Raw genomic sequence first — 25935 nt, forward strand, 5'->3', positions numbered from 1 at the left:
CTCTAGGAAATTCAGAGAACTGTGGACCAGACCATCAGTTCAGTTCTCTCAGTAAGCAGAACCGTGGACCGGACCATCAGTTCAGTCCGATAATGGTCTGGTTCCGGTTCAGCAAGGGTTTGAACCGAGAACCGGACCCAAAAAATGTCAAACTTCATATACAATCTGGTTCATCTTCTCACGCCCTGAACGCGATCCTACCGCTTGTCGTGTCTGGGCAGCCCTACGAAGCGCACCAGAAAGCACGCACCTTTGCTTCACGGTACAGCAAGTCTGGGCAGTACAACACTGCCATCGACGTGCTCTTCCAGAGTGTGAGAGAACTCCTGAAAGTTAGCCAGCAGGGAAGCAGAACAGATTTGACGCTGTTCCTTTTGGACCCTACTGCTGTCAAGTCGCCGTGCACGATACCATTGCCATGCACTAAGTGAATAGCCTTTAGTATACGCCAAACATAGGTCTCACGATCTAAAGGTGGCGTCTTAGCGACCAGAGAGGTTCGGACGGTGAGTCAAATGATTATTGCTTGCTTGATTTTCTAAAGACAAACTGCACCGTTTAGACACTACAGGAGATAGCAATGTTGTACTTTGCAATTCCTCCGCCACGCACTCAGCCTGATAATCCATTGGGAGCTATGATTTCCTCTATGCTGGGCAGTGGGATGCCGGGAGGAGGGGCGCCTCCACGGCGGATGCTGTCTCCCGCTGTGAGCGGACTATCAGCTCCAGGACTGGATTAGTCTCCGTTCAAAAGCTTCTGATTGGGTGTAGTTTGGGTTTCAGCGGGACGGACATGAGAGGATAAGGTAATCGAAAGGGACGTGTTATTAGGTATCTTGTATCAAAACGCATTTGTCGTACATATTTTACTTTACATACACAATCACTCTGATTATCCTGGCATCTCCGCAACAAACTCCCCTCAGTCCCTCAATTCGAAGACTGAGCTCAATATTAGTATTTGCTGACACATGATATTTCTCATTCTAATTACCTATATAGTCCTCCTTTTGTGCCTAGTCCGAGCCTCTCTTCATTTGAGATGAGGCCATATTCAATGATCCTGACTTATTCATACAAGATATGCACTCCACACTGCGCCTGGCCCATGTAAGTCTGGAGATCGAAATTTTTGTACCATCCCTTATCTATTACTTGACAATCGGTTCAAACCTGTTCGGACCTGTTCGAACCAGGTTCGAGAATTCTGCAAGTCCTCGAACCGTGGACTGGACCGACGGTTCGGTTCCCCCTATTGCCCGAACTTTGAACTGGACTTCGGTCAGGTTCGAAATGGTTCGGGTTCAAACCGTGGTTCAGGACTGGACCTGGCCATCACTAATCCCTAAGCCAGTGGTGGTGGTGGTCCATGTTAATGGGCGGCCGGCATGTGCATTGATAGACACAGGGTTGCTGGCAGACTTCATGTCACTAACGACCGCTGAACAGCTGAAATTCCGACTTACCACGTTGGAGAAACCATTGACAATACAGCTAGCAGTCCAAGGATCCCTGTTAAGACCATGCACAAAGGGTAGGACTGATTCCGAGGGGCTTGGCTTCAGCTCGTTCGCTGCGCCCCTTACCCGAGTATGTGCCCTTAATTTCAGAATGATGTCTGAAGAAAGTCCAAGGACGTCCGAAGGACGTCCGAAGCGCAGGAAAGTTCGGAAGGACTTTCCGGACGAGTGCGGGAAAGTTCTGGAGGAACTTCCGGAAATTATGATGAGGTTTCGTCCTGATATGGATATGTGTAATGGCTACTTAGGACAAGTCCTAAGTAGAAGCAAACAGAGGAAAGGCTGCAAGGACAAAGTCCGAAGCAGAATAGGTCCGGAGGACCGCGGGAAAGTTTCGGATGAATGTCCGGAAACTTCGGAGGATCGGATAAGTGGATGAGCGGAGGATCGGATAAGCGGAGCTCTGGCCTAGGGAATTTCTCCCTAGGCCTGAGATGGATATTGACTAAGTTGATAGACTAGAACTGATGTGAGGGCTTAGGGTGAGATCTAGTGCAAGGACTAATATGATATTCAGACTGAGGAACTACAGGACATATACAAGAGTTTATATACTAAGGAAATAATGGAAAGATCAGTAAGCAAGCGTCCGAGGCTATGTATGAAGCATAAGCAAAGTTATCAAGCGCGAGTCGGAAATGAAGCATAGGTTAACAGATCAGTAAGCGTACCGGTAGTAAGTATAACTGAGATACCGAGGACAAGGAATACCGAATAGAGGAATAGGCTGTGTTAACGTTATATGCACAGGAAATGAATTAGGAAGCTTATCGTATATCAGATTGGACCGGACCGGACCGGATGTCCGGACAAGAAGTGTGGATATACGGGATATGATATTAGGGCAATAGGACAAAGGATGAATGATGCAGGCTAGCTGCGGAGGTATGGAGGTCCGATGTACAGAGGTAAAGGGATCTGGACATGGATGCGCGGATGTGGGTGTGCAGAGGTGCAGGGATCCGGATGGGTAGAGGACTGGAGACATGGATAGGGCATCCGAAGGTCCAGATGAGGTGTGGGAACATTATTGGATGTAGGTCCGGAATACGGGATATGACAATCCCGCTCGAAGGTCAATTATGGGACCACTGTGAAATTTCAGTACCAAGGAGCGAAATATCAACGATATTTCGATGTGATTAACCTACAAAACTATGACTTAATACTGGGGACTCCATTTCTGTATCAACACAGCATCACCATGGGGTTTAACCCTCCACGAGTGATACTGGAACACCCGTGACCCCTGCCGATGAGAGGCGAAGGGGTCATGACGCTGGAGTCACGAGCCGCCGAAGTAGTTGCGGACGGGATCGAGCGTACAAGGGAGCTGTTAAAGGAGTTAGCAAGTCCCCTGTGCACTAAAGCATCAGAAACGGCATTACCTCCTCTGAGGGCAATAAACCATACCATCCCACTCATCGATGAGGAGAAGGTATACCCCTGGCGCCCATCGCGGTGCCCTGAGCCTATGAGACCACAATGGGCAGAGAAAAGAAGGTCTTACTTGGCATCAGGGAGATGAGAAATGATGAGTGCTGGCAACACCATCCCCATGCTGTTTATACGAAAGCCGGGGACGGACTGGTTGAGAATGGATCTCCGTGAGCGTAACAAGAACACACGAAAATTGACATCACCTTTACCGGACATGGAGGGAATCTTGCGCCGGGTTGCCCGGAGACCGTACCGTTCGTTGATGGATGGACAGGATGCATATGAGCAAATTTGGGTAGTCCCAGAGCACGTGAAATGCACCGCAATGACCACACCTGACGGGAACATGGTCAGTCACGTTCTGCAACAGGGTGATTGCAATGCGCCTGCAACTTACCAGGTGGTGATGAACCAATTATTCGGGGAGCACATTGTTATATTTATGGATGTGTACCTGGGCGATATAATAATTTATTCAGACACCCTGGACGAGCATGTAAAGCATGTACGCACCGTGGTAAACATTCTCGAGCGGGAACAATTGTACCTGAGCGAGAAGAAGTTAAAGTTTCTGGAACCGGTCATGCGTATCTTGGGGCGCGTTGTAGGACACGAGCTGGCGCTGGGCTCGTATCGAGCTATTTCACAATACACGTCAAATACCCGTCACATGCTAATCACTTCCTGATGTTATCCGACGCTAACCCGCCAACCCGACATTTAGGCCGCATCGGCCGATGCAAATTCCCACGCACTCGTCCTTCCCGTGTCTTGTCCTGTCTTGCTAGCCCCACTAGGTGCATAGTTCATTATTTCACACATTACTCACGTCGTAGCAAGCGCTATTACATGTTTTCCCATAGTCCGCAGTGCCTCATGTTTATTTACATGTACTTCGGATCTGAAATCATCGGCCGCTACCTTCGCCTATGGGTTCCGCATTTCTACATACTTACATATATATTGGACTGACCTCGAGCATTATTCATTATCCAAGTAGAGGGGAGCAGTTCCCTGACACTTAGTGGTCAAACCCGATATTTCGTAGTTCTTAGTTGACATTGCGAATATCATCGTTCCTTCACCGCCCGTATCAGTCATCGTTATTATTGCGCACACCGCTCGCTCTTCCAACGCTCGCTATAGCGTTACTATTAGTCTCCGACACCCCGAACCTGAACCCGATAACCCGAAACCCCGAAAACATCGGACCCAACGCTTTTGCATCAGACATCATAATTATACCTTTGGACATTGTTTCCCGCGCTCGGACTATTGACCCCACATCGCTCACTTACCCCCAAGACTATTCCCAGACCGCAGACCCCTGGGTCAAACACACTTGTCAGGCAAGTATAGCAGACTAGGCAGTGCAAAGACCACAACACAAATATATCAGTTTGGAGCCATCTTCATATAGCCCCACTCAGTATTGTTGTTTCTACAGCGTCGTTAGCGATAATGGCATCAGCATGGACCCTGATAAGGTCGACAAGGTGCTGAACTGGAAAACTCCGGTCAATAGGGACCTATGCCAAGGCTTCATCGGCGCTGTCGGTTATCTGGCAGATGACATATACTGGGTATGTATACCTTTGGGTGTCTTGTCCGTTGTTTGTGGGGACAACGTGCTGTTTCGCTGGACCAACACTGAACAGCAAGCCTTCGACGAGGTAAAAGCATACATTTTGGCCTGTGCTGGCCACAACCGGGTCCCCTTACTAGTGTATGGGCTGGACGCACCGCAGGTCTGGATGATGACAGATGCGTGTCCAACCGGGGTAGGAGGCATTGTCGCCCAGGGAAAGGATTGGTGTATGGCAACCATAGCCGCCTTCTACTCAGCTAAACTTAACTCTGCTCAGCGGAACTATGCTGTACATGAGCAGGAACTGTTAGTGGGTGTGGAGACGATGCTGCGACATAGGGACATCTTACAAGGATGCCCCTTCAAGTGGCTGACAGACCACAAAAGCCTCATATACATATTGAATCAAAAAAACCTATCTGGACGTCAGGTGCGCTGGATGGAAAAGATTGGTGAATTTGACTTCACTGTTGAGTACATGCCCAGGGCCCACAACGTGCTGCCGGATGCCCTGTTGCGCATGTACGACTTTGACGCTGCTGGGACTGTGCGAGCGGTAAGTGAGTACGTGGCTCATGACGACGGAGCCCCACCTACGGATGCCTCAGAGCTTGTGAGCATGCCCGTACTGGTTGCGGACGAGGCGCGCACGGTTGCACCCTGAAGGAGCGCCAGGGTGGCTGCCAAGGCTGTTGAGAATCAGCGCCTGCCAGCGCCTGCGCTGTGTCGCAGGAACCCTGCTGTGGGGAAATCATCGGAGTTGGCACAGGGCGACCCAACTTGGGACGCCCTAGGGACAGCGGCCGAGGCGCTAGACCGACCCCTGGTAACTCCAGTCGCTAGTGTCGTGACGGCTCACACGCGAGGACCTAGGATGCCTGTCGAGCCAGCGGAGACTGGTAGGCCTGAGACTAGTGCGGAGTTCGCGAGGAGGGTGCGGGACCGATTCATGTTGCATGGTCCTCGTGCAGAGGCTGCAATGACCCCAGCCCCCCAAATGGAGGGGAGGGAGCAGCTGGAACATCCGCAAACACCGCAAACACCTACTGATGGCAATGGTGAACAACACATCCCAGTCACATACCCACATGAGGTCGGGCTATTGGATGAAATAAGGCATTAGTATGGGCAGGACACCATGTTCAAGAAGGTATTGGACTCGCCCAAGGAATACTGCAACTTTGAGGTCAAGGATGGCCTAATCAGCATCAAGCTTAAGGACCGGACAGCCCTATGCATACCTGATGTGAAGGTAGGGGGCAGACGATTGATCGAGGTCCTAATAGACCAAGCGCACTCGTTGTTAGCTCATCTCGGGGCAGACAAGACCCTGTCGTACCTGAGGGAACATGTCTGGTGGAGGTCCATGGTCCAGGATGTACAGGCATTTTGCCAATCCTGTCAAACCTGCCAGTGCAGTAAGCCATCTAACCAAAAGCCCTACGGGCTGCTGAACTCACTAACTGTGCCATCTCAACCCTGGGAAGCCATTGGCGTTGACTTCATGGGGCCATTGCCTCCATCTATGGACCGAAACGGGGAATATGACTCCATAACTGTGATCATTGACCTATTAACGGCCATGGTACACTTAGTCCCGAGCAAAACAACTTACACGGCCAAGGACATCGCTGAACTAATGTTCGCTGAAGTCTACAAGTACCACGGCATTCCTAAGGCTATCATTAGCAACCGAGACATCCTGTTCACCAGCAATTTCTGGACTCACCTCAATAAACTCATCGGCGTACAGTTGAAAATGTCAAGTGCATATCATCCCCAAACGGATGGTGCTACCGAACGGGCAAACAGAACGATTGGCCAAATGTTACGATCTTGCATTGCACCCAATCAAAAGGATTGGGTCGCCAAACTGCCAGCTATCGAGTTCACCATAAACTTGGCTAAGTCTGAGTCAACGGAAACCTCACCGTTCCAAGCCAATGGAAGGCTCCCCAGAGCCATGATATGGGAAACTGCCGGACCCGTTGAATATCCCGGGGTACGAGCCTTCGCTCAGAAAATGAAGAATGCCGTCATGGCGGCCCATGACGCAGTGCTGGGGGCCCGGGTAAAGCAAACCTTCAAGGCAAACAAGCGTCGACGGGCATGTCCGCTAGTTAAGGACGACTTAGTGTATGTATCAACAAAGAACATACTGTTACAATAACATTTTACCCCTATCTTCATTTCTCTTATCTCGCTTACAAACGGGCCGTCCGTATCATGCTTATCCCTTATCGTCGCCAAGCGGGCTGTCCGCCTTATCTTTCGTCTTATCATGCTTCTATCTTGATAGTCATTTACAAGCTCCGCTTGAACATTAGCTATATAGACTAGCTACCAAACCGATTGTATTCTTTACTTTAATCTACTGGGTTTTACCTGGAACATTGTCCTTCAGTAAGGTCTCCAACCTTACTGTCTAAGAACCATTATTCTAAGGGAGTCAGCGACACTCGCCTTAGCCAGAAACCTTGATCTCTCATTCGAGAGCAGACCCCTGTCTATCTGGCATTTTGCCGATTGTCTATTCAGACACAGATAGCTCGACTTATCCCAGTCATAACAAAAGATTAAAGTATTTATCACCTGAACCGTTGCCATCTGCAACGCAACCAACACCACGACTTCATTAACTCCTTTGATCGGAGCCTTGAACCTAGGGACTCTACCCAACTTCCCGCCGTTGAACAACATGACTACCAAGGTCAAAGATATAGAACTAAAGATCGGTTCTCCTCCCGAATTCAATGGAGACAGAGAAGAATCAAAGAGATTCATGATGAAATGCCACGCATACCTCGACATCAATGATAAGGTATACGATGAAGATAAGAAGAAGATCATCCTTGTATTGTCCTATATGACAAAAGGAAACGCAGCAGCCTGGGCCGAAGACTTCATGGAAGCAGCCCTAGACCCCAAGAGGAAAGACACCTCTGGACAACAGATCGGCTACGGAACTTGGGCCACATTCAAAAAGGACTTTGACGAAGCCTTTAAACCCATGGATCCCGCTGGAACCGCCATGATGAAGATCCGAGGATTGGAAATGAGAGGAGACCTCCACACCTACATCCACAACTACAAACTCCTCGCGCACAGGGCAGGAATGTCCGAACAAGCCCCCCTTATTGAATTCTTCAGACAAGGTTTAGATTACGGGCTTCAAGACAGCCTGCACCGTACCGGTGAAAGTCTCGACAACTTTGACACCGTGGTCAACACCTGTATCAATCTCGATAACGCTTTCCAAAGGTTGAAGGCCATTAAAAGAAAAGAAAGGCCCAACCAGCAGAAGAAGAAGAACTTCGGAAACAAACACTATGTTCCCAGAAGGAGCGACGATATGGAAGTCGATCGCATAAGCCGTCTATCAGACGCAGAATTAAAGAAGCACCTCAAGGAAGGAAGATGCTTCAAATGTCACCAAGTAGGACATCGCGCCAACGACACCTCTTTCCACCCTAGGGAAAGGGATCATATCCGAAGGAACAAAGAAGAAGAGAGCAGCAGCGATGACAAAGTCGAAAGTCGCGCCTCCTCCTCCAGAAAAACACCTATCAGAAGAAAGAAGGAGAAGAACGAAGAAGATACCCCAAGAGGGAAGGCGCCGATCCGAAGGAAGACCATGAAAGAAAAAGCAAAAGAAGTCAAGGAAGAAGAAGATAGCGACTTCACCGAAGTAGAGCGTCGCTTCATGGAAGTGGATTTTTAGAAAGGGAAACTGCCTCGACGTCAGTACTCCCTACCCCTGTACGACTAATACATTCTATCGGAACCAGAAATGAATTGAGAATTCCTGCGTCCATTTTTTCCGATAAACGCGTACAAACCGTCGAAACGTCCATGATCATCGACTCCGGAGCATCCGGAACCTTCATAAGCGACGCCTTTTGTAAAAGGCATAAAATAAAAACCCATAAACTCTCTCGACCTTTCCCTGTTATCACCGCAGACGGATCAGACGCTCAAGGAGGACTCATCTCTCGCTATTGCATACTCACAATCAAAATTGACCAACGAACCATGATCGGAAAGTTCAATATAGCGAAACTTGCCAAGCAAGACAAAATCCTCCTAGGATTCCCTTGGCTTGCGGCATTAAAGCCTCAGATCGCTTGGGAAGCCAAAACGGTATCACTCCCACCAACGAAGAGATTGTTGGCTATAGAAAGAAACATCGATAGAAGACGACGAAGGAAGTCCCTTCCACTGCTCTTCGAAAAGAAAAAGATCGTTGAAAAAGAAACGTCTCGAGTTTGGGTAAACTCTAAACTACGGAAGCCCGTACAGGTGAAGGTGGCAACTAATGAAACCACCTCCCCCTATACCGCCTCCGTAGAAGAGGTAATGGATGAAGAAATCCCCAACTATGACACTAAAGACGATGTTTGGTCGGAAAATTTCAAACCCCCGGTTATCGACCCCTTGGCTTACCAACTAGCTGACGATGAAGTACTCGTCGAATACGCCGCAGACGGATCAACAGTACGTATCGTTGAAGATATATCTTTCGACACCCCGCTCGTCCGTGATAGGACATCAAAAACAGAACAAAATTTTGGAAAAACAAGTAATAAAGCCCAAGAATTCGCGGTCGCAGGTGAAATAGAAAAACAGAAGAAAACCTTTGAAGAGCTTGTTCCCCCTTTTCTACACCAATACCAAGATGTTTTCGCCAAAGACGGCCTTAACAAAGTCCCGCCCGAACGACCTGGAGTAGATCATCGCATCGATCTTAAACCAGGGTTCATACCCAAAACATCGAAAATCTATCCGTTATCTGGAAAAGAACGAGAAGCTGTCAAAACCTTTATTGAAGAGAATACCAAGAAAGGTTTCATTGTCCCGTCGAAATCCCCTCAAGCCAGCGGGTTCTTTTTAGTAGGAAAGAAAAGTGGAGAATTACGCCCTTGCCAAGACTACCGATATCTCAACGATTGGACCATACGGAACCAATACCCCCTCCCTTTGCCGAAATCTCTTATCGAACGACTCTATGATGCCAAGTATTTCACAAAGATCGATATCAGATCAGGGTACAATAACGTTAGAATCCATCCCGAGGATTGCTGGAAGGCAGCATTCACAACGGAAGAAGGGTTGTTTGAACCAACAGTCATGTTTTTCGGACTGACAAACTCCCCAGCAACATTCCAAGCGTTTATGGCAAACCTCTGTCAGCAACAGATAAACGAGGGGTGGTTGGTCATTTACATGGATGACCTTTTGATCTTCTTGAAAGATCTTCAGCAACACCAAGCACGCACGATCGAAATTCTCAACATCCTTCGAAGAGAAAAGCTGTTTGTCAAACCAGAAAAATGCACTTTCGATGCAAAAGAAGTAGAGTATCTTGGAATGATAATTCGACCCGGAGAGGTGGGCATGGAACCTGCTAAAGTAGACGGAATCAAGCACTGGCCAACCCCAGAAAACCTGAAGGATACGCGGTCATTCTTAGGATTTTGTAATTTCTACCGAGCATTCATCACTCATTACTCTGATATCGCCCGACCCCTCATTGACCTCACAAAAAAGGACCACCCTTTCTTATGGACCAATGATTGCCAAAACGCTTTCGACCGTCTCAAAAACGCCTTTCTATCGCAACCAGTACTACGAAATCCTGACCCAACTCGGCAATTCCAGTGTTGTTACAGACCGATGAAAACGGGATGTATCACCCATGCGGGTACTTGTCTCAATCACTCAACCCCGCGGAACGAAACTACGAAATCTTTGATAGAGAGTTACTGGCAGTCATCCGAGCGCTTTCGGAATGGCGCCACTACCTTGAAGGAAGCCCCCATGTCGTGATAGTATTCACGGATCATATGAACCTCCTGTACTTCCGCTCCGCCCAGAAGCTGACTAGGAGACAAGCGCGTTGGCAGCTTATTTTATCAAACTTTCAGTTGGAATTGCACCACGTTGCAGGTACTAAATTGGCTGCCCCCGATGCTCTGTCACGACGCCCAGACCACTCAGTCGGAAAAGATGATAACGAGAATCGCATTCTCCTCCCTGATACCATGTTCGTGCGATTGATCGACGACAACCTCTCGGATAGCATCGCGCGCAACTCTGCCGACGATCCCATATATCAGAAAGCTGTACAAGCATTGGACGGGATATGCCTTCCCCCAATGAAATCCGCCCTCTCTGACTGGACATGCACCAATGGCGTCCTCTTTTATAAGCAGCGGGCCTATGTACCAGTGGCCCAATGGCATGATGTGTTGTTTAAGCATCATGATCACCCCACGGCAGGGCACCCCGGCCGATTCCAGACCGAAGAATTGGTGAAGCAAGATTTTTGGTGGCCCGCCATGGGGACCTATATTCGCAAATACGTTGACGGATGCGCATTGTGCCAGCAGATGAAAGCTGACACACACCCAACTACCCCGCCTTTGCGGCCCATTCCCTCCACTGCCACTCGCCCCTTTTCTCAAGTTTCCGTCGACCTCATCACCGATCTGCCATTATCGGGAGGCTTCAACTCTATCATGATCGTGGTAGACCATGGGCTTACGAAGGGGGTAATTATCTCACCATGTAACAAAAACATTACCTCAGAAGGAGTGGCTAAATTATTCCTCAAAAACGTATTCAAAAGATTCGGCCTCCATGAGAAAGTAATCTCTGACAGAGGACCACAGTTCATTTCAAAATTCTCTCGAGAACTTGCCCGACTCCTCGGATATCAGATCGCTGCATCAATCGCCTACCATCCCCAGACAGACGGGCAAACGGAACGTCTCAACCAAGAACTTGAAACCTACCTTCAAATCTACTGCAGAAGTAATCCGTTAGAATGGGCCAACCATCTTCCCATCGCCGAATTCGTCCACAATCATCGAAAACACGACGCTAGAAATACCTCCCCATTCTTCCTCATGATGGGCTATGAGCTGCGGGTAATCCCCCACATTTTACCTGTATCAGACACGCCAGCAGCAGAAGAAAGACTCAGGGACCTCCAGAAGATACGTGAAGAAGCACTCGCTTGCCACAGCATTGCTATGCAGCGAATGGCAGAAAGATCTCGCCATGGGAAATATCGACCATGGAAGATAGGAGATAAGGTATGGCTTACGGCCACCAATCTCCTAACATCGTTACCATCTAGGAAACTTGCGCCCAAGAGATACGGACCGTTTGCTATCACCGCAGTCTTATCTCCCATCACGTTCACGTTGAAACTTCCCAACCAATGGAAAGTTCACCCCACGTTCCATGCTTCTGAACTATCCTCCTATCGCGAGACAGAGATACACGGACCGAACTACACCGAACCTCCACCTGACGTTATCAATGGCGAAGAAGAATACGAAGTGGAAGCTATTCTTAGCCATAAGGGGACGGGTAAACGAAGACGCTATCTCGTATCATGGATAGGCTATTCTTCCGGAAGCAACGAATGGATACCCGAAGAAAACTTGCGGAGTTCGAAAGAACTCTTAACGAGGTATAAAGAGAGACACAGATTGAACTGAACAAACAATCCCCCTTGAACAAAGACATCCCAAGTATCATGACTCCCCCATTGACACCCTCTCCTACCGGATCATCCACGTCTGCTTTCTCCCTTGAAAACTCCACGTACAAGAAAAACATCATTGACCTTGACGACGACGCCATCGTCGAAACAACCTTGTTGTCCCTCCCTCACGCAATTGAACTAGAAAATCAGCTCGCCAAAGAACCTGTGTTTGTCGCCGCCCCCATACTATCCCAGATTCACGTTATATGCGCCACTGCCGCCCTTGAGCTCAAACTCAAAGAAATTGAGGACGATGCCCTCAGACTCGCTTGCCAACACCTCCAAAGACAAATTCGCAGTCTTGAGATTCAGCTTCTTCCTTCTGCTTTTAGCACTGTCTGAAAAACAGTTATACGAACTGTTGCAGAATGAAACAAGACCGAAATCGGTCGCCCGCCAAGCCCTTCTACTAGCGCTCCCCCCAGCAGCATACCTGCTGCAGATACGACTAGAAAAGAGCCTCAGCTTGTTGCTCAACCAGCACAAGCTGAAGAAGCATTACCCATCCCAGAACACACCGTCGTCTTTAAACGAAAGACCCGCAGGGGAGCCACAGTGCATGGAGTGTCGAAGACTAGAGCTTCTAAGGGAAAGAAGCGTGAAGTCATTGACCTCACCGAAACCCCCGACGTCATCACAGTAAAACAACCTCAGTTCTCCTCAGACAATTTCATTTGTCGCGTCTGCAAGAAACTTGGACACCGCCACAAGAACTGTCCTGAATACCACTGCCGCGTATGCCAAGGTCAAAAGCCTGGCCATTTTTCCATCTACTGCCCCTACGCCGCCAAGAAAGAGCAATTCCCGTTGGTCTACACCGACGAAGGCTTTTACGAAGCATTGTCGGAATGGGAGGCTAAGAAAGATGAGGAACTTCGAGAAGAGATCGAACGAGCAAATCGGGAGTATGCAACTCGGTATAATGAGCCAGAGTTTTGCAACGCTGACGCAGACCCACTCTACTACGAACACATGGACGAGTACGTCAACACCGAAGAATATTGAAGCCGGAGACTTCAACCGTAGCAGCGGGGTAATGTTACAATAACATTTTACCCCTATCTTCATTTCTCTTATCTCGCTTACAAACGGGCCGTCCGTATCATGCTTATCCCTTATCGTCGCCAAGCGGGCTGTCCGCCTTATCTTTCGTCTTATCATGCTTCTATCTTGATAGTCATTTACAAGCTCCGCTTGAACATTAGCTATATAGACTAGCTACCAAACCGATTGTATTCTTTACTTTAATCTACTGGGTTTTACCTGGAACATTGTCCTTCAGTAAGGTCTCCAACCTTACTGTCTAAGAACCATTATTCTAAGGGAGTCAGCGACACTCGCCTTAGCCAGAAACCTTGATCTCTCATTCGAGAGCAGACCCCTGTCTATCTGGCATTTTGCCGATTGTCTATTCAGACACAGATAGCTCGACTTATCCCAGTCATAACACATACCCTTACCCAAGGGCACCTCTGTTGGGATCCGACGAATCTGAAGGAGACAAGGCCGAAAGGATGAGAGCCGAGAGGGAGAGGCAGCAACTGGCCGAAGCGTAGAGCCAAGGGAGAGGACACCAAGTGCGAGCGTATCCAAACGGAGAATGAGGTCGACGTGTCGTGGCCAACTCGTGCGCTGTCCATCTTTTAGTTTAGCTTAGCATAAATGACTGTACCTGGGAGACTCACCTTATAAGCCCAGGTACCCGCATCCAAACATCTCAGTTTCAACTCGAATACTGAGATGTAAGTTAGTATTTTCGTAACGTTCGACTCGAGGTCTAACGTTATATTAGATTCGTACCTTTGTGTCTAGGTACAACATTTTGTTAATCGGAGTTTCAACTCGAATACTGAGATATTCGTACCTTTGTGTCTAGCTGCGCGTGACCGTCTCGCTATACTCTCAATAACCTCCAGGAAGCTGGTCCCCAAGTTCATCGGACCCTATAAAATCATTGAGGACTTCGGTAACAACTCATACAAGTTAGAGTTACCTAGTCACCTCCATCAACGAGGTGTCCACCCCATATTCCACTCATCCTACCTGCGAATTCATGTCCCTAATGATGATCGTCTTTTCCCAGGACAAATGGAGACCCAAGTTGCTGAATTCGAAGACACCGAGTCAGAATGGGTGATTGACAAAGTACTGGCCCACTCAGGACGGCGCGTGGACTCCACATTTCAAATTTTGTGGAAGTCAGGGGATATCACCTGGCTGGTGTACGATCAAATAGCCGAGTTGGGGGCATTAAAGGATTATTTCACCACGCTGGGCATCGAAAATGTCTCAGAATTGGGTGATGGACTTGGGAACCTCCCTACAGGGGACTCCCAAGTGTCAGCTGGGTGCTTATCTCTCGGCGAGTCCACCTATAAAGGACTCACCACCATCCCATCATCCCCTGAAACCTCCTTTTCCCTAACCACCGACCACTCCTTGCTACTATTTGCCTGCAACTTCACAATCAACCCCATGGCATCTCTCCTTACTCGTATTGGCGCCCGCAAGTTCACCATCCCCAACGGCATAGGCAATGGGGACATAATGATAGTCCTAGAGATGCTCTGCACATACCTCGAGCACAACACTCATCTGCGCTCTGGGACAGCAACGGACTGGGCCACCCCTGCAGGTTATGGAGAGTTCTCTCTGTCCTTTAATATGATGCAAACCACAAATGGACTCACCTCTCGCATTGCCGAAGAATCCTCCGAGGGACCCCGCATCAGCGGGCCCTCCCCATCCTTCGTTGACCTTGTTGGGGAAGAGGTACCCCCCAGCACCCAGGCTGCCCATGCTCCTGCTCAACCACCACTGGAAGGTGGCCGCTGGATTAACCCCCGCTGGGCTGAGTTGCTTGAAGAGGCACTGTGGATGAACCTAGAGACGGCCAAACGGCAGAGAGAGTGGCGCGACCGAAGCATTGCCAACAGAAAGGCCAAACGGGCGCGCCACACGTCTAGCCTGCCACCCATCTATCAGACCACAGATTTGGGAGAGGGACCAAGTAACACTTGCCAGTGCTGCCGCGGTCCGGTCCAGAACTATGGTTCGAACTGGACTTTTGGTCCAGTTCTCCGCGGTTCGGTCCATGGTTCTCACACCAGCCAGAACCAGACCGGAAAAAGGTTCTCGGTTCTAGGTCTTCCCCAACGGTCCCGTTCTGGTTCAGCCTTGCCGAACCATTCCGAACCATTATCGACTTTGACTTTGACTTTGACTGTGACAACTTCGGTCTCCACGTCAAACTGTTGTCTTCGGGATTCGCACTACGGTTAATCAGGCTACCTTTAGCCTTTTTGAAGGTAAGTACTAATCAATCAAACTCTCACATGACTTGCTGTCACAATGTGCTGCTAACTCAATTTTCAACCAACTACTACTGGCAGAACAGAATCATTTCCGGTAGACTTCAGGACAGAGGACTTCCCCAAATCACAGAACTTCCATCCAACTTTCGGATTCTCGTTACCTCTCGCCCGCTTCATGACATCAAAGAATGGCGCCTTTTCTCTGAGTCCCTCCAGTTCCTTAGATTGAGGGTATGGAAACCGAACCTCCCATCGATACTTATGCATGGGAGACCATGCCTGAGAGCTTGGTACATTTTTCTCGTATGTTAATTGACCGAGTATTTTTTCTGACCCATCATTAATGAGTAGACACTCGCTTCTGTCTGCTCCATTGCGCTTCAAGAGCTAGATACCTCATTCCTGCAGGTGCGACTGTCATTGGCAACCATTGGTCAGTACACAATTATTTTCGTCCACTCACCTTTGGGTTTGAAGTCTTCCCCGAACCACACAGGTTCAATCCTCAATGTTGGATTGACGATGCAGGTCGTGTGCACAATGATCTCTGGTTTTTCACTTTTGGCTTTGGCCGTCGGTGAGTAGTATCGTTCATCTCTCGACCATTTCTTACGCCTTACTTGAAAATGTCAGAACCCTCCACTCATTCACCCATTCGACATCAACCATATGGATGCTTCGATGCTGCCGCCTCTGTCGGACCCTCGCTGCTCTCGCCACCATCTCTTCCTGCTGCTTGCCGTTATCCCTCACTGCTGCTCACCATTATCCCATCTCTTGCTGCTGCTTGCCGTTATCCCTCGCTGCTCTCGCCACCATCTCTTGCTGCTGCTCGCCATTATCCCTCGCTGCTGCTCGCCATTATCCCTCGCTGCTGCTCGCCGTTATCCCCACCAGTCCTCGACCCATGCTCATGATCACCCCTCGTTATCACAATCGCTCTCTTGATACCTCTATCACACATGGTAATTGGGGGGAGCAGCCATGTTATTAGATTAGTTACTCAACATGTAGACTACTTAGTCCTTTGTCAATGTTTTTTTTTGTGCTCTTACAGTTTGTTTGTTTTTTGGTTTGGTTCGGGTTCGGACCACAAAAAAACCGAACCGGACCATAGAGAACGGTTCTCTATGGTCCGGTTCTGGGTTCGGACATTTGGTAGAACCGAACCGATGGTCCGGTTCTTGGTTCTCATCTAGGACCCTCCGAACTGGACCACGGCAGCACTAACACTCGCACCGTACCATCATCTCCTCGCACCCAGACTCCCCAACCCAACCACACCAGTCCTACCACCATGCGCACCTCCACTCGCATGGACGTCGATGATGACGAAGCAGGCTCCACCCGGCAAACCGAGGAGGCGGGGAAAGGCGCCCCCAAAAGAAGGAAGTGAAGGATGTGGAGACATCCTGGAGGGGAGTATGTGGCGGTCGTCGGCCACTATTGTGTTTCACCGAGTCAAGCGATCGACGAATGGACTGGTTTGAGGCCTGGTAACTAGTCGTTCCCGGGGCCATATGTTTATTTTCCGCTTTATCTAATATTCCGTTTATCACAAGCTCAGTACGATTCAACAAGTATATAAAGGTCATGTTTCGTACTTAGCCCGCAGATTTTCTTTCAATCACACTAGACTGGTATCTGGTTAACATTGCAAAGACGACTCTAAGTTTGTTGTGCCGCCATCTAAAGTCAAACGACTTCTACCTGCTGTCACACTAGTAAGCAGCGTGACCGATGAAAACAGGCTTTGCGTAATTAAGATTATGTAATCAACCGACATAGAACCATTCCAAATAAGCTGGCGGAGTGCAAGGTAAAGTATGTGCAAGATGCTCCCGTATGCAGGCACATATTACAGTGACCTATCTCCGTATAATACGAGGGAACGGACATGCATAATATCCCGTATGATACGGGCCAGCGGACCGTGGGCCCATGATAAAAATATCCTCGACTATGACGGATGGGCCGGGAGGCAAATTATTCCCGATGGAGACAGGTGGGCCCATGCAGGGAATATATAGAGTAGATGAGTGGGCCGATGTACATGAATATTAGGTAGATGGGTGGGCCGAGGTAGTTGGATATTATGCAGATGGGTGTATTAAGGTAGATGTGTATGAGATAGATGGGTAGGTACTTGTTATCACATTCACGGGTGGGCCCAGACACATATTAAATTAGACGGGTGGGCCGAGGGTATTATAAAATATTGTATTTGACGGGTGGGCCCAGATGCATATTAATTAGACGGGTGGGCCGAGGGTGTTGTATGGGATGTTGTATTAGACGGGTGGGCCGAGGGTGGTATAAAATATAGATGGGTGGGCCCATGTGTATCATAATTGTAGACATGATGGAGCTGAGGTAGTTGTACATCAACCAAATCAGAGGAGGTAATAAATCAAAGTTACCAAGTTCCCGGAGCAGCAGGTGATCTCCTGACATGGCCTTTGATGGTGCACAGGTTGTCTTGCAGAATGTGGAATCCGGGGTGCGAAGCTTGTGTTGCCCTACGAGAAGCCAAGTTCCGACCACCAGAATTTGAGTCAACTGTACCGAGTTCCGAGTTCCGGGACCCGGAACTCAACACATAATTTAGTTAATACTTTCCGTGTTAAATGGCCAACCGAAGTTGAGATGTTTCTGAAGAGAGCAGCAGGTGCTCTCTTGACATGGCCTTTGATGGTGCGTAGGTTGTCTTGCAGAATGTGGAATCCGGGGTGCGAAGCTTGTGTTGCCCTATGAGAAGCCAAGTTCCGACCACCAAAATGTGAGTCAACCGTACTCATAGGAGGTAATAAATCAAAGTTACCGAGTTCCCGGAGCAGCAGGTGATCTCCTGACATGGCCTTTGATGGTGCACAGGTTGTCTTGCAGAATTTGGAATCCGGGGTGCGAGGCTTGTGTTTCCCTACAAGAAGCCAAGTTCCGACCACCCAAATTTGGGTCAACCGTACCGACTTCCGAGTTCCGGGACCCGGGAGTCGACAAATGAATATCTGATGACCAGCACACTGCCAATCAGGTAGTATTTCATTGAGCAATGGATAATAATACATCTTTGACAGCCAAAATTATCTCAGGCTCCCTTATCTGATCCTCTCTATCTCCACCCCCTTTAACACCAAAGTCCGGACATTCAGCATTCAGTGTCTGATTTCCCAAGATTAACATCCAGCATGAACGGTTCTTCCCCTTCCACTCCTGATAGTATAAACATCTGGCGCACTTGGGCCCTGACTGTGACTTATGAAGCAGGGGAATATACCGAACAGAAATTCAAGGCAGAGAAGACTGGAGGAGGCCCAGTCATACCTTCCCCCAACCTAGACACTGATCTGGTGATGGCGTGTGATCGCTTGGCTGATGTACTCATAAAGGCATATAAAAACCCCAGTGGGTCTTCCTGCAGATTCGGAAAATTCGTTTTATCATTCAAATTCCTGCATGACAGTTCAGATGCAGGTGGATATTGCAAGATATAGCAAATTGATCTCCCCGAAGGACACCGGGCATAATGAACAGAGAGAGGCTAGGTTGCTTGAGAGGTGTCCTCCTGGCCATGAAGGCAAAAGGTTGGTCGACGAACCTGCCACAATTCTCGATGCATCCGGTGCCATCATCGCATGGTACCTCCCAGACGCCCTGACCGACACCACCCAGGTGTGTAATATACATTGTTACTCAATGGATATTGAATATCAAATGGAACCTACAGAAGGAAATCAGGGAAGCCACCAATTTGCTCGCTCCAAGCCTCGAAAAAAGTGTAAGGGCTGATGGCAATTGGCGAACTAATCAAAAGTGGTTCAACCGGGGCTCGGAAGATGTTGGGGCAACTCCCGGATGCATCAATTTATCTCTGGCATGGTTTCAACAGGGACACGAGGTAGGATCTGATGAGATGGTGATTCCGGCAGTCATACTCACCAATCCCAAAGAATGTGTCCGATCCGGAGGTATCTGCATCATTGAAGGGACCTTCCTGCGAGAATATCCTCAAAGCCATTTCAAGGCCAGCAGCCATCGCGTCCGTGGCACTCAGAGTCATGCATCCTGAGCAGTACTGGGCAGGGTTGCGAACCTTGTCAAACCTCGGACATATAGCAGTAAGCAAGGATCTGCCACAGATGCCGGAGGCCCTGCAGTACTGGGCATCGGTGTTTAACACCCTCTCCATCATTTCCAATCGGGAAACCCCAAATCATCGAGACCATTTGTCCATTGCTGAATGCTTCGACATTCTCACCACTGTGGGGAACTATTCTAATGCTCGGATGACAATGCCAAGCCTTCAGCTGGAGTTCAAGTACAATTCCGGCTGTATGATTGCGTTTTCCGGAAGGATTGTGAGACATGGAGTTTATGATGTGGAAGGGGATCGGATTGCTTGGGCATGGTATATGAGGGATTCTGTTCACATTTACGCTGGTGTTCCATCATGTGGATGGGCTAGTGTGGATGGTCCATACAGTGTGTGAAAGATCAAACAAAGAGCATGCATTGTGACCTATATACATTCCAACAAATGAATACCATGTACCAATAGTTATCTGGACCTCAATACTCAATTGTGAGCATTTGCGAAGTGATATATGGGACTTAATAATTTGGATGCGAGCCTCGGTATTCGATAATCGGAACTCGGGACTTGACATATGGGAGTCCCAAGTGCCGGGGTACTGAGTCCCGACACCCGGACCTCAGCACTTGATATTTGAGACTGGGGGAAGATGTATCAATATGCTCAAATTAACATTTGTTATTGCCGTACACATTTGACAAAACCCTGAACCCCGACATTGTGAACTCGGGACTCGACACTGTTCTGAATACCGAGTCCCGGAAGCCTAGGTCCCGAGTCCCGAATTTCGGAGTTCGGGGTTCGGCGACCCGGAGCTCGGCAACTGTGTTGGGTGTCAGGGTATGCGGAGCATTGGAGATAGCATGTGTCAGTATTTTGCATTTCATGGTTCATGTTTGGCTGACACATGTGATCTCCAATGTTCCGGATACCCTGACACCCAACACAGTTGCCGAGCTCCGGGTTGCCGAACCCCGAACTCCGAAATTCGGGACTCGGGACCTGGGTTTCGGGACTCGGGACTCGGAGCTCGTGACCTGGGACTCGACAGTGTTCTAAATACCGAGTCCCTGACGCCCGATTCCATAATCACGAAAGATGAACCATGAAATGCAGAATACTGACACATGCTATCTCCAATGCTCCGGATACCCTGACACCCAACACAGTTGCCGAGCTCCGGGTCACCGAGTCCCGAAGCCCGAGTCCCGAGTCCCGAATTTCGGAGTTCGGGGTTCGGTGACCCGGAGCTCGGCAACTGTGTTGGGTGTCAGGGTATGCGGAGCATTGGAGATAGCATGTGTCAGTATTTTGCATTTCATGGTTCATGTTTGGCTGACACATGTGATCTCCAATGTTCCGGATACCCTGACACCCAACACAGTTGCCGAGCTCCGGGTCACCGAACCCCGAACTCCGAAATTCGGGACTCGGGACTCGGGCTTCGGGACTCGGTGACCCGGAGCTCGGCAACTGTGTTGGGTGTCAGGGTATCCGGAGCATTGGAGATAGCATGTGTCAGTATTTTGTGTTTCATGGTTCATGTTTGGCTGACACATGCGATCTCCAATGCTCCGGATACCCTGACACCCAACACAGTTGCCGAGCTCCAGGTCACCGAACCCCGAACTCCGAAATTCGGGACTCGGGACTCGGGCTTCGGGACTCGGTGACCCGGAGCTCGGCAACTGTGTTGGGTGTCAGGGTATCCGGAGCATTGGAGATAGCATGTGTCAGTATTCTGCGTTTCATGGTTCATCTTTCGTGATTATGGAATCTTTCGTGATTATAGAATCGGGCGTCAGGGACTCGGTATTCAGAACACTGTCAAGTCCCAGGTCACGAACTCCGAGTCCCGAGTCCCGAAACCCGAGTCCCGAGTCCCGAATTTCGGAGTTCGGGGTTCGGTGACCCGGAGCTCGGCAACTGTGTTGGGTGTCAGGGTATCCTGAACATTGGAGATCACATGTGTCAGCCAAACATGAACCATGAAATGCAAAATACTGACACATGCTATCTCCAATGCTCCGCATACCCTGACACCCAACACAGTTGCCGAGCTCCGGGTCGCCGAACCCCGAACTCCGAAATTCGGGACTCGGGACCTGGGCTTCCGGGACTCGGGTGCAAGATTTTTGAATGCATAGAATATTTTACATCTTGTATACAATGAACACTGAATGGGACTACACTCCTTTGCCTTTCCTCAATTTCTCTAACATGTCAGTGTACATCTTCACCTCTGCCATCTTGGCTTTGATGCCCTCATCTTGCTCCTCCATCAATGCTTCCATGCGTTCTTTAATCCACCTCAGTCCCATAAGTGGTGGAGTCGAAGTGTTTCTCAACTTCTCTGGAAGAACCAAAGCATCATCCTCAACATTAAGCTAGAACAGATAAGTTATCAATCAAGGCAATTCAGCTAACATCTTACCGCCCAATACTGGTAGTGAGAGACGCAGGAAGCCATTATTTCATCCCACTGCCATGGTTGATCCGGGATTGTGGTGTTTCCCATCCACCATGGACATGTATATGCAAACACAATCCGGGACGGATGTCCTGCAATTGCCTCATCATCAAATGAAAGGAGGTGGAATGAAAAGATGTCGTCCGGAACCGTGTTCCAGGTTAGCATGGGATACAACTTAAGGATATAAGCGACAGGGACTGGAAGAACCGACACAATATTCTGTGAAGCTGAGTACTGCAGGAGTGGTGTGACAAAAGTCTGCTCAAATTTTTAGCATTGACCAACAAAGTCATCAGGGCAGTGGTAACATACATTCATCTCCCATTGCAGCCCGGCTTTAAAATACTTTATCCGGTCAGAAGATAGACCATTGTTGGCAGCTTCCGTCTGATATTGAGAGATGCATGCACGGACCCGCGATCCAGCCATTGCCAATGTGCAGGAAATAGTTCCAAGGCTCAGCTTCAGGGGTCGGTAATGGCTTCCGGCATTCAGAGTGCCAGAAGTGGATGCAGGAGTTGCAGGCATGGCTAATACAGGACTATGGCGCTGGCAATGCAAGTGAAAGATGGTGAAGATGTGAAGATAAGAATCACTGATGGATGAATACGAAATTCAAACTCCGACATGGGCTGACCCGGACAATTCCCGGGCCTCAATTATGTATGTGGAAAAAGGGACTTCATGAGAAAACAATGTTCATTCATCTCCAGCCTCTATCAACACGTTTTGTAGGTCTTGAAAAGCTGCCTGCGCATCCTGTGCAAGCAATGAATACATTCGCGATTGCCTTCCGGCATAGCATCCATGACCCGGAAGGCGTTTCTCCAATGATTCCTGCATGTGGTCGCCCCATTGGGTTGCTTTCCACAAAAAGAACTTACATGTCCAATCCATCTCCAATTTGACCAATATCATTTCTTCCCTCCATCGATCTTGTAGTGCCTTTGCCCGCAGCCAATGGACTCGGTAAACTTGGCATGGGTCCAGTCAGGTAACCGTGGGATATGACATGCAAGCAGGAACTCACATTCCTCATTCCACGATTGATCAGGACCCCCGAGGTCGACTTCAACAGACCAAAACCAAGCCAAAGATTCATTTCGTTGACCTCGGGCATTTGGGTCACCCACTGCAGTGCTGATTTTGAGTTGCTCGCGAAGCAGGGGTTTGTATTTCTGAAGCTCGTCTTGCCCCGGCTCAAGTTTCATCATTTGCTTCCTGGTCTTTGTATATATGCTGGCATGGAGGGAGACTGCCTGCTGCACCGACGTCACCTGGGACCAAGCTCGAGTTTTCAGGGCCTGGGATTTGGCCTGCCTAATGGTTGTTCGGAACAGGATGGCCTTGTTGCAAAGGTAAATGCGGAGATTGTGAAGGGCATCATTGGCCTGCCCTTCACGAAGAGACATCTCCAGGGGAATCAGATCCTCTGCCATGCATCGTCTGCATCTATCAACCCCCAGGTTTGATGGCAACGGGATTACAGTGAGCTCGGGAGAGTTTGTCCATGTATGAGATGTCTCCGTGAAATCCGCCGGGTCATCATCGAGATCATCTAGAATGTCTACGTTCAAGTCCTCAGGTTCATCATCTGCATCAAATCCCTCCCCGAGATGTGTTAGAGCAGACCGAGCAAATCCATCTATCTGGCCTTGGAGCCGATCGCGTTGACGGGCAATGTCTAATCTCTGTGTCTCAGTGGATCTTCTTCCGATCCTTCGGACCTCGATGAGCAATGCAATCTGAGCCTCTTCAATTGCTAACCCTGTTGATATCCACGTCGCCACAGATCTGCGAGAGGGTGCTGCATTGCGGGCGTTACCCTCCTCTAATAATCTAAGCTCGATCTCCTTTTTGCTTGGTGCTGAGTGCAATATTAATTCAGACCTCGATGGAGACAATGGAACTCAATGTACCCTTTTTTATATTGATCTCATATTCATCCATCGCCGCAGGATCATTCAATCTGCTTGACTGAGCTATCCTCTCCCTGGCTAACCATTCTGTCTTCAAATGTGAGGGTGCTGCTTCATCGAGTCTGTCGAATGCCTTTCCACTTTCCGAGATGCCATTCCTCGCCAGCTTGTATTTCCGGCATAGAGTCCTTTTCATGCGAATCATCTTGCAGAAATTGGAGTCATTCATCTGATAATCAAGGCATTCCTTTCGGTGCGGAGATGACATTCCCCGAGCAGCAGGGGAAATCAGATTGAGCCGTGCCCATAGCGTCTCCATGATCTCTCCATCGATCCGACCAATGCCTTCAATAAAGTTAGAAGCATATCGGACATAGCAGCTGTCCTGATGGCCATGAATGTGCCACAACCCAATTCCGGGAATGATGGTTAGTTGTGGTGCCATGTCTAGAAATTGACTTCGATCCACCCGAACCCGAAAGTGTTTGTTGTATTGACAATTAATATCATAGAAGGTGACAGCCCTGGTGATGCCTTCCATGTTGTGCCGGGAAGCCTCGCAAAGGGCGTAGTCCATGTTCATTTGTCTGCAAGTGACCCATGGTTAACTCGTGAATGAGGAATGGTGGATGTGGCTTGCCTTTCGCCTTTCTGAAAATCCACCATGGAGTGAGGGACAAAGCAACCGTGTCTGGCACAGGCAACTCCCCCGATACCGGTGGACTCCAGCTTGTGCCGAGCAGCATTAGCTTGATTTACTGCCCGGTGGTTGTTGCAGCTTGATTTTTTCACCGTGTCAGCAGCCTCTGCCAGATGCATTTTATACCGGTCCTTTCCTACCATGAATCCAAGCCCATCGGATAGCCAAACTTCATCGAATGGCTTAATGGGATGCAGATGTTCGGCTTTGAAATTTCCGTCCATCACAAATGACCGGGTGTATTTCCAGCTTGGATCGCTAGTATTATTATGGAGGCCACATTGGTTGAGAATAGGACTCACTCATCAAGCGATTCATCCTCTGACAACAGCACATTAATCCCTGGCTGAGGACACGCCAGGCAAAATAATGCGAGTTCTCCTGTGCTCGGGTTATCAGAACGATGGCCAAAGCCATGCCATTTCATTGTCTTCAACTGCCTCCACTGTCGAGCGACCCTCATGAGCTCTCTGTATCGGTCCTTGCAATGTGCTTTGTCAATATGATGTCCAGTAGATGAAGAGGGTAAGGCATTACCGGAACAAGGTGTGGAAACATGCTGGAGGTCATTCGCCGGAGCTTGCTGTAATAGTTCATCGCCGAGGTGCCGCATTCAAGGCTGTCCAGTAGAAAATCATTGAGCACTCTGAAGGTGAACACAGTCTTTGGCCTGTTGAAAGATGCAGGGAAAAATCTGTGTCGAAACATTTGAATGTCCGGACTCATGGCATTCGGACATTCACAACATCGAATCTCCAGGCGATGAACTCCGGACTTGTCTACAATGACCATGGTGTTTTCCTTTGGCTGGAACTCGGGTCCGGACACAAATGGCAGATCTTCAGGCTCGAGCAGGTCTTCAGGTTCATCTTCTTCAAACAAATTCCACTGATCAGTGACCTCCGGACATTGTTTGCCATCATGGCCAAGGTGTATAATGAGTCCCACATGAGCGAGACAACTCCGCTCAAAGAATCGCCCATTCCATTGACTGATCCAGTGGAAAGGATTGCTACGATGTTGACTCCTGCAACAGCCCGTGCAATAGAGTGGCTCGCCAAGACAATCTTGACATTTGTACACCCCATCCTGTTCGCAGATGATGCATCTCCTGTCTTCTGGTGGAGCTTCTCGATCAAGGAGGTGATGTAGATATGATTCCTGCCTTGGCAGCCATTGCCTGAGGTAGTCATTTTGACTCTGTATTTTTGAATGCTTAGCCATAGTTTGAATGACACTCCAACATTGTACATGAACTTGCCATGGTTTTTGGGAGTTGCAAAGGCTCAAAGGAGCCTTGGTCCTGCTCATAAGTATTGTCAGGAAAGTCT

At 48.9% G+C, this 25935-nt stretch overlaps 5 protein-coding genes across 5 annotated transcripts; 3 read left to right on the forward strand and 2 right to left on the reverse strand.

Moving 5' to 3' along the window:
• Window positions 1-92: 92 nt before the first annotated feature.
• Window positions 93-742, forward strand: HD556DRAFT_1504040 (uncharacterized protein; the record flags this gene model as incomplete). The annotated part of the gene is made up of 3 exons (XM_041309008.1): window positions 93-427; window positions 494-506; window positions 563-742. The coding sequence occupies 3 exons, from the start codon at window positions 93-95 to the stop codon at window positions 740-742; spliced, it is 528 nt and encodes a 175-aa protein (XP_041154476.1).
• A 13451-nt stretch (window positions 743-14193) lies between these two features.
• Window positions 14194-16336, forward strand: HD556DRAFT_1449162 (uncharacterized protein; the record flags this gene model as incomplete). The annotated part of the gene is made up of 6 exons (XM_041307560.1): window positions 14194-15190; window positions 15220-15413; window positions 15644-15709; window positions 15771-15852; window positions 15916-15996; window positions 16053-16336. The coding sequence occupies 6 exons, from the start codon at window positions 14194-14196 to the stop codon at window positions 16334-16336; spliced, it is 1704 nt and encodes a 567-aa protein (XP_041154477.1).
• Window positions 16337-18896: 2560 nt separating this feature from the next.
• On the forward strand, window positions 18897-19606 carry HD556DRAFT_1191024 (uncharacterized protein; the record flags this gene model as incomplete). The annotated part of the gene is made up of 3 exons (XM_041296174.1): window positions 18897-19091; window positions 19147-19317; window positions 19370-19606. Coding segments are annotated over 3 exons (603 nt in total), but the record flags the coding sequence as incomplete, so codon positions are not given.
• A 2092-nt stretch (window positions 19607-21698) lies between these two features.
• On the reverse strand, window positions 21699-22513 carry HD556DRAFT_1449164 (uncharacterized protein; the record flags this gene model as incomplete). The annotated part of the gene is made up of 3 exons (XM_041307561.1): window positions 21699-21899; window positions 21947-22243; window positions 22298-22513. The coding sequence occupies 3 exons, from the start codon at window positions 22511-22513 to the stop codon at window positions 21699-21701; spliced, it is 714 nt and encodes a 237-aa protein (XP_041154479.1).
• A 171-nt stretch (window positions 22514-22684) lies between these two features.
• HD556DRAFT_1277763 (uncharacterized protein) lies at window positions 22685-25923 on the reverse strand (the record flags this gene model as incomplete). The annotated part of the gene is made up of 7 exons (XM_041299254.1): window positions 25866-25923; window positions 25142-25804; window positions 24907-25085; window positions 24545-24853; window positions 23905-24491; window positions 23016-23852; window positions 22685-22959 (listed from the first exon to the last, which is right to left on the reverse strand). Exons 1-7 carry the CDS (start codon window positions 25866-25868, stop codon window positions 22685-22687), a joined length of 2853 nt encoding a protein of 950 aa, XP_041154480.1. The 5' UTR covers window positions 25869-25923.
• Window positions 25924-25935: the final 12 nt, after the last annotated feature.

This window comes from Suillus plorans, assembly GCF_016647745.1.
Source record: "Suillus plorans strain S12 chromosome Unknown HD556scaffold_84, whole genome shotgun sequence".
In the NCBI taxonomy this organism is placed as follows: Eukaryota; Fungi; Basidiomycota; class Agaricomycetes; order Boletales; family Suillaceae; genus Suillus; species Suillus plorans.